General features: G+C 40.7%; 1 protein-coding gene across 6 annotated transcripts in view; it reads left to right on the plus strand.

The window, feature by feature from the left end:
* Window positions 1-15,873, plus strand: part of MAST4 (microtubule associated serine/threonine kinase family member 4) — a 579,145-nt gene that overhangs the window by 392,030 nt on the left and 171,242 nt on the right. For 2 of the 6 annotated variants that reach the window (XM_047859685.1, XM_047859633.1), the window contains exon 1: window positions 15,067-15,527. The exons of 3 other annotated variants lie outside the window; for them this stretch is intronic. In XM_047859685.1, coding sequence (XP_047715641.1) covers window positions 15,436-15,527 — 92 coding nt within the window. In that variant the 5' untranslated portion in view covers window positions 15,067-15,435. Of the gene's footprint in view, window positions 1-14,368; window positions 14,385-15,066; window positions 15,528-15,873 lie in introns of those variants that run through there. One more of the 6 variants, XM_047859642.1, reaches the window with a different exon arrangement.

A 15,873-nucleotide genomic window follows, 5' to 3' on the forward strand; every position in this document is an offset into this window, starting at 1 on the left:
ACTGACTCCATTAATCATTGAACAATCACAAAAATGTAACTTTGGGGAACCATTTCTATTTTAGATCTTAGCACTTCATGAGAATTCTCAAGTATGTGTGCTGATTGCTTAGATAAGAACAAATAGAAAATAGAACATGTTTCACAGGAAAAAAGGTTTAATGTGGGATGTGGGAGCATTTGACAGCATGTCAAATGGGACTTCCAAAGGTAAGAATCCCCAGAACCTTGACATTTTAAAAATGTCCCTGAATTCTGCTTCTCACTTCTCCAAAGCACCTTTTCACCACGTCGGTCTCTCCTCACCCCTTCTAGTGCGTAATCTGCTTGAGGGCTATTTATTTTCCCTTAAGGAAGTCAGTTATTTACATTAAAATAAAAAATCATAACAGTAAGAACATTTGGGGAGAACAGTTTGTCTTCAGAGTGATTTTGCCCAGTCATTGATCAGTCGAAGTTCCCTGTCCCATGGAAGTACGTGACAGCCCAAAATTATTCAAGCAAATGGGGCACAGTCTGTGGTATTTGAGAAAGGCACAACAGCATTGCCGGTATATGGGTCTAGCCAAGAGCTATATTGACACACAAGTGTAGCCATGTGAAAAGACTGTTTTTTATTGTAAATTGTTATTCCACCCCCCCCCCCACTGACATTTTGAAGCCACCTCTTTTGAGGAAAGAAATAGCGTTTCAGATAAACTCTTAAGGGAGCTCCCAAGAATCTGCAATTAAATATTTACACTTGGCAAAAGTGGTTTCAACCACTGTGTTTTAAATGATATTTGTATTCTGTGTCTCATTTTCATTAATTTTTTAATCTATAGTCAGAGAATAGTCAGACTACACACACAAACACACACACACACACACACACACACACACACACACACACACACTGCGAATTTTGCTTTTGTAGCTTTATTCTAGATTTCTCCCTTAGGGCTTTTTTTTTTTTTTTTTTTTTTTCTCTCCACCAAGCCTGCACAGGTTTTAGAGGGAGATGTAGAAGTGGTGAAATTCAGACTTTAAGTTTGCCTGGTGTTGACAGCGCTGTGGAAGGTTCATTGTGACAAGAAGTTAAAATAATTAAATAAGGTGAAACGTATGGATTATCAGGGGATTGCTTTTACTCATCTCATGTTTTGTTTATTCTTTTTTAACAAAGAAATTGAAGTAAATTTTTAGAGGGCCTTGGGAACCCAAGTAATTGTTTTGAAATCAATAATACATTTTATTTAGGAGTATGTTCTATTTATGAAGTCAGTTTTCATACCCAAAATTATAGAGCAGTCTGACCACAGCTATTCTGTATTACTTCATCTCAATTCATGATAAGTTTATCTGATCATATTTCTCTGTGAGATTTTCTTAAAAATTACTTAACTAGTCTTGGAAACTTGTAGATAGGAATCTAGTCTAGAGTTTCCTGGAATCGGACAAGTAGATTCGATGTGACTTGACTGGAAAACAGATGTTATTTACTTATTTTTTATTTACTGGGCTTTTTCTAGGACTATAGTGTGTTAGGATTTAGTTATTCCCTCCTGAAATACTTATCCTTTGGGTGAAAAATAAAAATAAGCATGAGTCAGAATTGTGTCAGCGAAAACTTCTCAAGACAGGACTCTGAAATATAGGACCTTAGATTCCCACCTCACTCAAAGAAGCGTTCATGGCCTCATCTACTTTGAGGTACTGATTCAGGTGGGAGAGGGATGTTACAGATTCTAGGCATGACATTCTTCCATACTTATTATGCATTTATAAAAAAATGGCTGTCTGGGTTGCATGCTGTGGTCTGTTTATCTGTTGTTTTCCACCTGTTCTTTTATTTGCTTCCCTTGGAACTAGCACATCGAAAAAAAATTCAGTAATTTATATCGTGGCTCATATTTATGAAACATGACAAAGACTTCTTTTCCCCTCCGCCTCCAAAATTCTCCTTGTTTGGGTACTTGCATTAACTGTGGGGCTCAATCCACAGACCACATGGTGAGTGATGGATATTAGACCCATCTGGAACTTCCATTGCCTGTTTTATATTTTATAAGCATATTCTAAAATGCCCTTTGTAATTTGGTAGACTAGGCCAGAACTCTCCAGTTAGGTAAATTACATGCAACAGGCTTTGCTCTCCATTAAAGTTGAAAGTAACAATGCGTCATTTTGGGTACCCGACAGACACCTGGCACGTCACTGAAGTGAAACTGTTCCCATTTCTGGGACAGAATCACTGAATGGATCTCTCTGAGCCATGAATTCCACAGTATTGTTTTGTTTTGTTTTGTTTTTAAGTTTCATTTATTTATTTTGAGAGAGAGACGGTATGAGTGGAGGAGGAGGGGAGGAGCAGAGAGAGAGGGAGAGAGAGAATCCCAAGCAGGCTCTGCGCTGTCAGCACGGAGCCCAATGTGGGGCTCAAACCCCTAAAACTGCAAGATCACGATCCGTCCACAGTATTGTTTTTAAAGCTGTGGTACTAGGCACTAACAGAGGATAAATAAAAGAAATTATTACTTTGCAGGGGAGAGAAAGGACTTGGATAATGTCACATGACACCCAAAATGCTCACTGAGGATTATGTTTATCTTTTAGCCCCTAACAATTTACTGTCCTGTGTTTTTGAACAATTGAAATTGTCCCTCCCTGAGCTGCCACCAGAGACAGCCTGGACCTCCCCACTTCTGTGTGTTTTCTTATCAACCAGTGTTATTTGAAGGGAATTGGAAGATGAGTTGGCAAGTCTGTGTGATATAATAATGGAAAAAGTAACTAAAGATGAGGAAATACTGTTAAAATGTATGATGTATTTTAATGTATATTAAAACAACAATAACAGAAATGAAAGTAAAATAAATCACTTACGATGAACAGTTTCTAGTTTTGCATGACATATACACATCTTTTTCTGTATGCACACGTGTTTATGTGATACATAGTTATACTGCTGGCTATGCTACAACTCCTACCATAGTTACACTACTTCTGTTTTGGTTTTGTTTTTTTCAACACAGGATATTGCCATACTGTGATATAATTTATAAGGATGACTTTTGCTGGCTGCATAGTTAGTAAATAAGCCATCTACCCTTGATGCCTGTGCGAACGATAAAACAGTGTCTACATCAGGGACTGAGAGCCCTTTCTATGCGAGGTTTTGAAGCTTCACTTCTATTTTTCTTTAATAAAGGGGGTTGGGGAGATGATTTGGTGGCCATTACTCTCAAGGAGCCTGTCTCCACATTTCTGATTGGTATCATTCACTAAACATACCCCTGTAGTTGTAAGTGGGCTCTGCCCTATTCTTCGTAACTTTCTCTAAAACTTTCAGTTCCCCTTCAAGTATAAACCCTGCTGGGTAGGAACATCATCACCATTATCCTCAAAAATGTTAATTCTTAGATCCTCAGGTGGGCGTGGTTGACTGCAGAGTAAGAGCAAGATCAAGGTGTGGAAATGGGCATTTGCCAAAGAGGAAGAGAGGCACTAGGAGAAGAGACGAACAGATGAGCTGTGTCTGTTCCTCCTAAATGGGACGGAGGGTTTTGCTGGGCTAGTTGACATACCTGAGCCAGGAGCCCAGGCTGTGAGGTGGTGGCCCGCAGGTTGCAGACCTTGAGCAGCTCTTTCGCGGTGCTCAGAATTCTCATCTATTCACTGCGATGGGGTGGGGAGCAGTGTGTGTTGATCATGTCCCCAGAAGGATTGAATTTCCAGCCGTGGAAAAAGATCACCCTGTCCAAGTTTGGTTTTAGTCATCTTTTCAGAGGATACAGAGTAACACTGCACTTACTTCAGCCATGTTTGTTGAAAAGGATTGTAAAAAGCTAATAGTTGTTTTTTGGTTCATTTCTTTTTTTTTTTTAATTTTTCAATGTTTATTTCCCAGAGAGAGAGAGAGAGAGAGAGAGAGAGAGAGAGAGAGAGCATGAGTGGAGAAGGGGCAGAGAGAGAGGGAGACACAGAACCTGAAGCAGGCTCCAGGCTCTGAGCTGTCAGCGCAGAGCCTGATGCGGGGCTTGAACTCACAAACTGTGAGAGCATGACCTGAGCCGAAGTCGGTTGCTCAACCAACTGAGCCACCCAGATGCCCCGTTTTTTGGTTCATTTCTTAATGAATCATCAAAATCTGCCTAAAAACCACAGACTTAAATACTCATTGTTCTTTTTGTTTATCATCATGAAGATTGTCAGTAATGACAGTGCTTTAAAAGAAAAATCATCCAACCAGTTGACAAAAGGCAGTATGGTTTTGGAAGCGTCCCCCTAGGGCTCGTATGTAGAAGTTAAAAAGAAATAGAAAAACAACAGGTTCGTGTATGGCAGCTTTTTTTTCTTAAACCTTACAAAATAATGTGCGTGCATCCATGAAATCTGCTGAGTATCTATGATGTGCTTAGAGGCGTACACAGATGAATAGAAACTATCCTTGTACTCAGAGGACTTAAAGCCTAGTGGAGAATTGGACCTGTAAACAATTGTGCTCTAGTAAAAAGACTGGCATAAAAGAAGTGTTTGTATGTATAAAGTTCATTTGAGATCCAGGAGGAATAACTGTTAGGTCTGCAAGAGAAAGTCAGGCTGGCTTAGCTGGAGAGGTAACTTTACATCTCTCACTTGAAAGATGTGCAGAAGTTTTCCAGGCAGAGGAGATAGAAATTCTAAGAACAGGGAACAGGGTGTGCAAAGGCAATGAGGTATGGCACAGCTCCCGCATCTGGGGAGCTCACAGTAATTCAGTATTTCTGACATGTATGTGTTTTTTCTTTATTATTGGAGCATAAACCATAAGGGGGTGAGTGTCAAAGGATGAGGGAGGAGAGATAACAAGGGACTGTATTCATAAAGTACTCGACTTAAAGAGGTTTTGATTTCCCCATAAAGAACCTCTCAAACTCTAATGTGCATAAGATTCCTTCCCTCCCTCCCACCCCACCCCCCTCCACACTTTGATGGAATGCAGATTCCTGGGCTTCATGCCCAGAAATCCTGAGTCACTGGGTGTGGAGAAGCCGCCTCAAATCTGCGTTTCTCATAAGCACTCCAGGTAATTCAATGATGGTCGGACAGAAACCATACTTGAAGAAACAATGCTAGAACAGTGGGGAACTACTGAATTTTCTTTCCCAGGAGAGACAGTAAAATGATTGTGAGCACAAGTTAGTGCTGTGGCTTTGGAGGAATAGATTGGAGTGGAGAGGGTGAGGATATTTTAATAACCCAGATAAAGGGTGATGGAGGCCTTGACCAGGGGGCCCTTTGCAACGTGAAAATCTGCTGCTCTTTTATCATTTTATGTACTGTGAGAGCTTACCCAATTCACTTTGCTCTCATTTTCTAATTTTCCCAACTAGTGTATTTTTGTAACATTTAAGTGAGATTTTTTTCCTACTCTCTTGAGTCTTCTATTTCTGTTGAGTACATGTCATCTGGACTTATTTTTCTGTTATCATTGATGTATTAGCATTCTTGATCATTCTGTGTGTCCTTCCTTTCCTAAAACCCGCCTGTAGAGATCCTTCTTATTTCACATCCATAGACACTCCTCTGTCACCCATCTGCCACTATATTGGGTGACATGATTGACTGTTGCTACAGCTCTTAAAACTGGAATAACTTCTTTTTATTTATTTATTTATTTATTTATTTCACATTTATTTGTTTCGGAGAGATATATAGAATATATAGATCTATATTATAGATCTATATTATAGAATGTGGGGGGGAGGGGCAGAGAGAGAGGGAAACAGAGGATCCAAAGTGGGTTCTTTGCTGACAGCAGAGAGCCCAATGTGGGGCTCAAACTCACTAACTGTGAGATCATGACCTGAGCCAAAGTCAAGAATCAGAACCTTAGCCAACTGAGTCGCCCAGGTGCCCTGGAAGTTTTTTGATAACTACTAACTGGAATATAGTTGTCTCCTCTGATGTGTCTTAACAATATATTGGTTCAAAGAATATTTCTGTGGTTGGAACCAGAAACTTGGTCTCTTCCTTTCAGCCCTCACAGTCTAGCTGAGTAAAGACAGTAAAATCTGAGTTATCTAGCCTCATGGGAAATAACAGATTTGTGTTTGTTGGGGAGAGGGGAAAGATAGTCTTAAATTACCTCTAATAGAATATTTTGAAATTAGGAACATCGTTTTATTTTCCTGCATACATGTGGACTACTATTAAAATAGGGCTCGCTTTTTCAAAAGTAAATGGTTTTTCTGAGCAATGAAAGAAGAAAGCCTTCATATACAGCAAGCACAATGAAGTATTTTTAGAATTCAGAACTGTCCCCAGAAAATGCAGTTTGGCCAGTCTGCAAATAACACGTATATTTAACCAAAAACACAGCTCTGTATGGAATTATAACCCAGTCAGCTTTGAAAATACCCATTTTCCCAGTTGCCATAAACAGGTAAGGATTTATGTATAGAAACAGTTATTTTTCATTTTTAGATTATGAAATCCTCTGAATAGGAAAGACTTCATTTTTAAAGCAATTTCAGTATTTCTAAGGTTTTAAGGCTTTTACATGTGCATTTTATTTTGTCAGAAGATGCCAATCCAATTTTAAGAAAAAGTCCTTGTCAAAGTGTATAGTTTTAAGTTTGTAAACTCTTCAAAGTATTCTAAAATTCGCAGGAACATGAAATTTCAGGCCATGGTAAAAAAGACTGTCAAATATATGGCTTCTGGGAATGGAGTTTTTTTCCTAATTAAAAATAATAGGACTCATTGTTAAAATATGTGTGTGTATGTGTGTGTGTGTGTGTGTGTGTGTGTGTGTGGGTATACCCACACACATATATATATGAATAAAATCATCCATAATTCTACACTTACAGATGGCCACTAAAAAGACTTTGTTTAGTTCTTTTTTATTCATATACACTCACATATTATGAACAAATTATATCATAACTGCTCCATTTTGGGTGGCTTTCTTTACACATATTTCAGGAGCATTGCCCATTACCTATATTTTGCACATGTGGTCTTTGTTTCCGATGGCTACTGTAACAAATCATGACAAACTAAGTGGTTTAAAATATGTATTTATTGGGGCGCCTGGGTGGCGCAGTCGGTTAAGCGTCCGACTTCAGCCAGGTCACGATCTCGCGGTCCGTGAGTTCGAGCCCCGCGTCAGGCTCTGGGCTGATGGCTCAGAGCCTGGAGCCTGTTTCCGATCCTGTGTCTCCCTCTCTCTCTGCCCCTCCCCCGTTCATGCTCTGTCTCTCTCTGTCCCAAAAAAATAAATAAACGTTGAAAAAAAAATTAAAAAAAAAATATGTATTTATTTTTGTAGAGTTCTAGAGGTCACAAGTCTGAGATAGCTTCCCTGGGCCAAGATCTAGGTATGTCCAGGGCCCAGCTTCCTCCAGAAACAGTAAGGTGGAATGTGTTTCCCTGACTTCTCCAGCTGCTTTCTAAAGCTACATTCTCCGCATTGCTTCCTCCACTTTTAAAGCCAGCAGGGTAGCATCTTGCTTGTGTCACACTGCCTTCTTCTCTAGTCAAAACTCTCTCCCCCTCCCTCTTATAAAGACACTTAGGATTACTTTTAGGGCCCACTCTCGTAATTAGGATCATCTCTCCATCTCAAGACCCTTAATTTAATCACATCTTCAAAATTCCTCTTGACATACAAGGTAACATATTCACAAGTCCCGGGGATTAGAACCTGGACGTCTTTGGAATCCATTATAGTCCATCTTTATTGGCTTTATAGTGTTTCATTTTATGGCTATTTCAGTTTTCACTAGCATTTGCCTTCATAAATTAACATTTATTAACATTATCAACACCTTGTACCTTTGGGGTTTTTTTGCCCCTAGTATTCTAAGGAATTCTGAGATTAATTTCCATATGCATGAATGTTTGTGTATATAGTTGATTGTATAAGTTCCAGGATGTCAGTTTATAGTTAAAATGTCTATCTGTATGTGTATATTATATGTATATTTTGTAGCAAACATATACATTTATATGTGTGTATCTGTGTATATGAGAGGTATGTGTTGGTGTGTGTGTTTCCATTCTCCAGATAGCTTTCTAGATAGTTGGCAGGGAGAACTTCTCTCCTTATGCTCTTAGCAGCATTGAGTAGGATCTTTATTTTAATCTTTTCCAATTAAACGGGTAAAAAGATACGAGTGATGCTTTGAGTGCATTTTTATGATGACTTATTAGATTGAACACTTTTCATTCTAAACACTATATTCCATGAATTAATATTTATTTTAATAGCTTTATTAGCAGTGAAAATGACATATAGTAATAGATGTAGATACTAAAGTTTGCTTGAGAACTTGGCTAAAATATTTTGTGTCTTAAGTTAAATAATAGCCTGTGATTTGTGGAAGAATTTGTATCAGCTTTAGCAACGGGATAAACTTTGGATTGTTAACAGAAGCGCATGGTTTCTACCTCTGTCTGTATATGCTCCTTATGTGGTACCTTGTTGGAAACTCTTAACTCTTACTTTAATGGGATAGTTTTCCATAACTTTAGATGTCTGACCTGGAAAAATATTCAAGAAAAAAAGAACTGATAAATTAACTTTAATCTTACATTACAGAAAGGTCTTAGTGTCAGCTACTAAAGGGCTAAATATAACTACCCTGACCCACTTAAACCAAATTGACACTTGTGATAATTGCACTGTAATTCATGCTCAGGAGCTGGATAAGAAATGATGAACCTTAGACCCAAGCTTCTGGGTCAAGAAACTCCAGGTCCTTGAAGTTAATTCCAGATTGAGAGACTATTACAATGATTAGTAACTGAGGGTCACTGTTACATTCAAAAAGCATTTAGCATTTCATATAATCTAATTACATATATGTGTATGTATACATACATATAGCTACATATGCATGTTCTCTATTTTCTGAGATTTTGAAATCTGTGACAGTAGACCTGCTTAACTGATACAGCATATATAGATAATGAAATGGACTCATGAAATTGAATAGGAATAGATCAAAAAAGCTTTTCCAAACATATACATACAAGGTGAATCTTCAAAATATCATGATTCTCTACCTGACTTTGCTATCAAATATCTTTCTAACCCTGAGCAAATCTTTTTTTTCCTCTTCTCCTTTCTCTAACATTCATGTGAATGGGTATATTGAGGATTTAAAGATGGAGGAGATACAGCCCCTTCCCTCTTACCCAAGGGCGATTGATCTGCAAATGAACAGAGATTTTGATGTGGTGGGAGAACCTTTTTTTCGGCGGAGGCTGTCCGCAACAACAGGGGCCATTAGAGGGATATTCAGCATGCTGGGGTTAGGGAGCCTCAAAGGAAGGCCACCTAGAACAGGTGGCAAGAAGTTCGGTCTTAAAGTGAGATGGGAGTTAGCCTTCCGAGTTTGTCAGATGAGGGGGTGCTGATCTCCAAGACTTGTTCTCTGCTCTAAGATTGGATTGCTTAGTTCTGTTAGGGGCCAGTACTGTGTGTCAGTTTTTAGTGGATCTTCGAGCCGCTGGTTTAGGATGGAGAAGACACACTGCTCTCTGGCTCCCTCCCACTCATCTCCTGTAGGATGACCCTTGCTACCCTGTAAGGATGGTAGACCTTTTCTGTCCACGTCTATCCTGGAGCTCTGACAGACTAAGTATGCAGCTCCTCCCGGGATCTTCTCTTGCTTGAAAGCCAGATGATGGAGGGCTAGGGTAACACGCTTGCAAGCTGTGATTATGACACCCAACCCCGTCCTCTGTGCTGGGCTGCCATCATGCATGTTCTCCTCCTCTTCTCTGTCTTACACATCAAGGAATCCCTCGTTTGAACAGTACTTCATTGCTCATAATCATCTGTTCTCTCCTCTTGGGTTTTTGTAAGTTACTGGTTATATCCTACATTTCCTGAGCCTGTGATTCTCCTGGGATCCAAGGAGTACCTGAGGAAAAATGTTAGGTTCTCTTCCCGTTCTAGCCACTCTTAAGCCTGTCCTTTGCTCTCTCAGACCTTGTCCTTCAACTCGCCCTTGGGGATTATGCAGTTCTCTGCCCAACCTGCCAGGAAACATAAATCAGTTTTATTGTGTTTCCTTTGGTTTATCTATTCACTTTATAAATGTCAATCTACCTTGAAATATTGTTTAAAGTTTTTTTTTTCATATTCCCAGGATAATGTAACCTTATTTATTATCTATCTCTTGGTGTTCAGCATTCAGACTTATACCTACAAGTTAATTTTCATTTACCTTTTTATCTTCTTTCATAGTTTGGTAACATGAGCAAAAAAATGGTTTAATAACACTAATAGAGTTTTCTTTCAACATACTCCACATCTCTAGCTCCACCTTTAAGTTTTATTCCTTAAGATGTGCAGTGATTACAAGGATTGCTTATTCAGGATGGGCAATTTTCTCTTCACACTTGTACCCTTAAATTCACAAGACAGCATTTAGAAGCCAAAGTAGACCTGTAGGTGTGGACAGCAGTGGGGAAGGAGTCACTTCTAGGTGTTCTAAAGATGGGGATTCATAGAGGTCAAGTTTAGTTTACAGCACAGTCCCCAGACTAGGCCAAGATCAGGCAGAATACCTTTGGAAACTCAGTATCAACACCACTTTTCATTGTGTCTTATCATTGGAATTGGCCTTGTGGCCAGAGTGTGTCAGTGCAGGGAGCCACTCACCTGCACTTGAAAGCTTAGTTTCCCACAGTGTTTAAGTTCAGGGAGGCTCGAGGGATGTTATCTTCAACACTGTTCTATGTATGGTGGGAGAAAACCCTATTGCATGGACATGGGGCAGAGGGTGGGAAGCAGAAGGGAGAATTCAAGTCAATGAAAAGAACATGGAATTCTTTGTTTGGGGGGTTGGTGAACAGTGAAGAATTTGACCCATTCTTAAGTACTCATTTTATCCTAAGCCAGCATTTCAGTAGCATGACAAGGTTATTTTTCATTGTCATTTACCTTTCTTTTTTTTTTTTTTTTTTTTTTCAAAGTTTATTTATTTTTGGGACAGAGAGAGACAGAGCATGAACGGGGGAGGGGCAGAGAGAGAGGGAGACACAGAATCAGAAACAGGCTCCAGGCTCTGAGCCATCAGCCCAGAGCCCGACGCGGGGCTCGAACTCACGGAGTGCGAGATCGTGACCTGGCTGAAGTCGGACGCTTAACCGACTGCGCCACCCAGGCGCCCCATCATTTACCTTTCTTATAACAACAATGACTGATAATATCATCTGATTAAGTGAATGAGCATTCTGGATCACAAAGCTTGTCCATTAATGTGTAGGCTTAGTTATTGTGCAATAAGTAGAAAATCTTGCTAAATATCTGTATATTGACTTAGACTGGCTGTAGTCTTAGGAATTTCCAATAATCTCAATTTCCTCTTAGTTCTTCACCCAGTTTTACTGCACTTGCAACTAAACTATACTCTAGTTTCTGCCCATGTAATTATTTTGTCTGTACAAAAATGTCAGTAGTTCTGACAATTTTAATTCTTGTGTTTGCTGACTGCATTATCTTCTGAATCATAAGTTCTCAAATCAAGTCAAACAGGTTAGAAGACAAGTTACACTTGAGCATCACACCTACTCTTATCTTAAATGAATGTGGGAATGTATCAGCCACTTTCTCTGTATTAAGTAGTTCATTTCTGGCTCCTCACACATTTTGCCTGTTTTTATTTTTTTTCATTTTGGATACAACTCACATTTTCCCAAGCCTTTTAAGTGCAAAAACTGTGTTAAAGTATATGTAGTTTTAAAAAATTGTTCTTTCCCATCCCTTTGAGAATTTTCAGGGTGGGTTACTCAGAATGTATAGGGTGGAGATTGTAATGACATCTGCTCATAGGCCAGGATATTTATCATTCAGTCAAGAGAAGAAAAATATGTTTTATGCATTTATTTACCCATGTTAGTTATCATTGTTGCTCAAATATCTGGGCTTTTCAGGAAGAATAGAATGCAAGAGTTGAGAAGTAGAGAATCATGAGGTCTTGCAACCATCCAGAACTTGATGTCTGTTCACTGTATCTCCTTCAGGTTACCTCTACTCAGACACCCTTATAGGAGGTCCTTTCTTGTTTTTTTCAGTCTTTTTCATCTTCAGATCCAAAGAGTCTTCTGCATTGTTAATTCAGTATTCAAGGACAGTTGTCAAGCTCCCTAAATTTTCTCTTTCTGCACTTGCAACACAGTTTCTTCAACATGTAATTTATTATTTTTTTTGAACTTTAGAGAGAGAGATAGACAGTGTGAGTGGGGGAGAGGCAGAGAAAGAGGGAGAAGAGAGAATCCCAACCAGGCTCCGCACTGCCAGCCTAGAGCCGGATGCAGGGTTGGAACTCAAAATCTGTGAGATCACAACCTGAGCTGAAGTCGGCTGCCCAACCGACTGAGCCACCCAGGTGCCCCTAATGGTGACATTTCTTAGAGTGATGTTAAGACATAAGGAATGTTAGTACTTCTCTTTTCAGTTACAGAATATAGATAAAAATTAATAAGAGAAATTCTTTAGAGCTTCATTCTCTTAAAGTATCTTCATGGAATTCTTAAGAAGTTGAGATTCTTTGAAAAAAATCAATTGACCTGCTACCACTAATCATTTTAGGGCATCTTAAGGGAAACATAGATACCAAAGCATCTGAAGTGTCTCCATTCAAAAAGCAGTTATTAACTGCTTGTATAAATCAGGAACTGTCAGATTTTGGGAATACAGAAATCAGTAACACATGACTTCAGCCTTGAAGAATTCACAGACTCATATGGAAGATGGAAGACCGTAGTAAACAGGCACTTACCATACAATGTGACCAGCACTGCATAGAGGCATGTTCAAGCTACCACCATAACAGAGGGGATGGTGTGGGGTGTCCTCTGTTCTATTCCCATTCCTTTTAGTATTGTATTCTGTTAACTTTTGTGTATTGCTAACATTTATATACATTGTGTTCTAAACACTGCTTACAAGGCCTTATGTATGCCCTCTCATTTATGGTAATCTCAGAGGTTGTCCTATCCTGAACCCCCAAAAATGGGGAAAATGGTCAGAAATTAAGTGACTTGCCTCAAGTCATAGTAGTTGTTGGGTCCAAAATTCAGACCCAAAGTTGTTGCTCTTAACCAATGGTCTATCCTACCATTCTAAGAGGGAGACATAATTACAAGCAGTAGTTCTCACCCAGGGGTGATCTTGTCCCCAAAGAACATTTGGCAAAGTCTACAGACATTTTTGATTGTTACGCGACTAGGGGGTGGAAGGCGGGATGCTGCCTAAAGTCTTCCAGTATACAACACAACCCCCCAAACAAAGAGTTATCCAGCCTAAAATGTCCAAGTACTGAGGTGGAGAAATTGCTTTGGAGCTTGGTAGTTTGTGTCAGCCTTTAAAAATACTCTTTTAGGGGCGCCTGGGTGGCTCAGTCACTTAAGCATCTGACTTTGGCTCAGTCGTTGGTGACTTTCACCCCCCCCCCCCCCCCCCCCGGCCCACCCCGCCAAGTCAGGCTCTGTGCTGACAGCTCAGAGCTTGGAGCTGCTTCAGATTCTGTGTTTCCCTCTCTCTCTCTGCCCCTCCCACACTCGTGCTCTGTCTGTCAAATACAAATAAACATTAAAGAAATTTTTTTAAATACCCTTTTAAATCCTTAAAAGCCTGTTTTTAAAGTGTGGAGCAAAAAATACTGAATCAAGTTCCTAAGTATCTGGTGAAGTGTATTTTGTCACTTGTTAAATTGAGAAAAATATTGCCTTCTTTGTCTACCTTAGTAGATTTCAAGGATCTGAGGAGCCTTAGTGAGAATTTCAAAAGATGATGCATAAGAAAGCCCTATACAACAATGATCAGAAATTCCTAGAGTCCTTGGGGTGAAACTATTTCTGGGAGTCACAAGAATTAGATAGGATCCCAGAGTGCACTCCTGTTGTCTGTTTACAACTCCCTTGTCAGCTGACCTCTCTTCCCTTGTCACTCTGCTATTTAGGTAAGCAAGTTTGTCTGCAACTTGCTTAACCATTTTTTGAGTCTTTTTTTTTTTTTTTTTTTTTTTTACTAAAAATCTTGTTTTAAAATTTACTATCTCACCGTATTACGCCAATTTAAGGCAGCTAATTTAAATTCTTTTTTTTTTTTTCTTCTGTATAGACTTTTACACAAGCATTTGCCTGTTAGGGGAGTTCTTTGAACACCATGCCTTTCTTCCAGATGAACAACAGGAACGTTGATTTCATCTTCCTTTCAAGTTCTAACACATGTGGCAGGAAAATAACTCTAGCATTTGTTGACTAAGTGCCAGGGAGCGTCTGTACAGGTAGGAGCTGGCCATTCCCTGGATTTGTTGCAGTCCGCGAAGCCAACAGCTGTGCCTGTCGTAACTCATCAACTGGATGTAAACTCATAAATCCAGTTGACTGGGGTTTTAGGTGAGTGTGGCCTCCCCTTGGCGTGCTTTTCCTACAAACAGCGTCCGGGTGAAGAGTAATTACTGACTTCCTAGGAGTGTTTTCATGGTGATCCATTCTGCCGTGAATCACAGACCAGCCCTCAGGTGCGCCCAGCGCTCACCTCGGCGGGTGCGGGCCGCGGCTGGATTGATTGATTGATTTGGGGGGAATGATCCAACTGCGGCTGCGGGCCGGGGGCGCGGCGCGGGCCTGAAGATGCTGGGGTCCGGGGTGCTCCGGGGCTCGCGCACGGGTCCCCACCCCACCCCACCCCCAAGCCTGCCCCCTTTCCCATGAGGCCCAGCTCCCGGGGGAGGGTCTGCCGGTGGGGAAGGGGCCCCGGCCCAGCCCCTGCCGGCGGAGGCCGCACAAAGGTGCCCTGTTCAAGTCCGCCTATAGGCCCGCTCTCTGCAAGTGCTTTTAAGTTTCCTTTTTTTCCGAAGGGGGAGAAGAGGCGCTTTTTCCATTTCCCTTCTTTTCCTTGTATGTAGATACCAAAAGGAAACACGGCACTGGGCATGTTCGGATGTTGAATGGTTTGCTGATAAGCAGCAGCCTCCCGGAACCGAAGCCTTAAAATAGTCGTCGCCCTCCCCTCCCACCCCCCGCAGGAGCTGCAAATGGTATCTGCCAAACAGATGACAAAGTACCTTGGACTGAATCACACACAGACAGCATTTTGTGCAGAACGCACGGCCCAACTCTTGTAATTACTGTTTATAGCTGCCCAGGGCTGACCAGGAGAGGGCAAACCCGAGAGGAAATAAGTTTCCTGAGCCTTGGAGAAATGGCTGTGTGTTAATTAAAGGCTAGGGGTACTTCTCAGACAGGCTCCAAGTTCTTGAGATCACAGTTCACAGCACGTTTCCTCTGGAGGGAGTGAGTAGATAATTGGGATTTTTTTTTCTTTTTGTTTTTTTCTTTTTTCTTTTTTTTTTTTTTTTCTTTTTCCGTTTTCCACCCCCCGTCTCCTCCCTCCCTGGTCTGGCCTTATGGCCTTGAACCCGCAGTGAATTGAAGAGAGAACGAAATGGATATGTCTGACCCCAATTTTTGGACTGTGCTCTCAAACTTTACTTTGCCTCATTTGAGGAGTGGGAACAGGCTTCGGCGAACACAAAGGTAAAAACCGCGGGGATACTTTGCCTGGAGAAGGGAGTGTGTTGGCTTTGGAGGCTGCCAGACTGCTTTAACAGCTGGGGTTCTGTTTAGACGGTGGCAGTTTGAAAAGTTTCTGCCCTGCCAGGGGGCCGCTGTTTCAGGTATTCTGTCATCCTCGTGGATTTCCTGGGTAATCCCGATGGCCTGTACTTCCAGAGTTGTTCTCCTTTTGAAATGTGGTTCAGGAGGGGAAGGGTTGTGAGTAGTGGAGGGGAGAGAAATAGAGGAGGAAGATACTTAGTCTCTCTGATGGGATCTTTTCCAGCCCTTTCCTTCACCCAGACGTCCGAGGACACTTCTGCTGCTT

Source organism: Prionailurus viverrinus, chromosome A1 (assembly GCF_022837055.1).
Source record: "Prionailurus viverrinus isolate Anna chromosome A1, UM_Priviv_1.0, whole genome shotgun sequence".
In the NCBI taxonomy this organism is placed as follows: domain Eukaryota; kingdom Metazoa; phylum Chordata; class Mammalia; order Carnivora; family Felidae; genus Prionailurus; species Prionailurus viverrinus.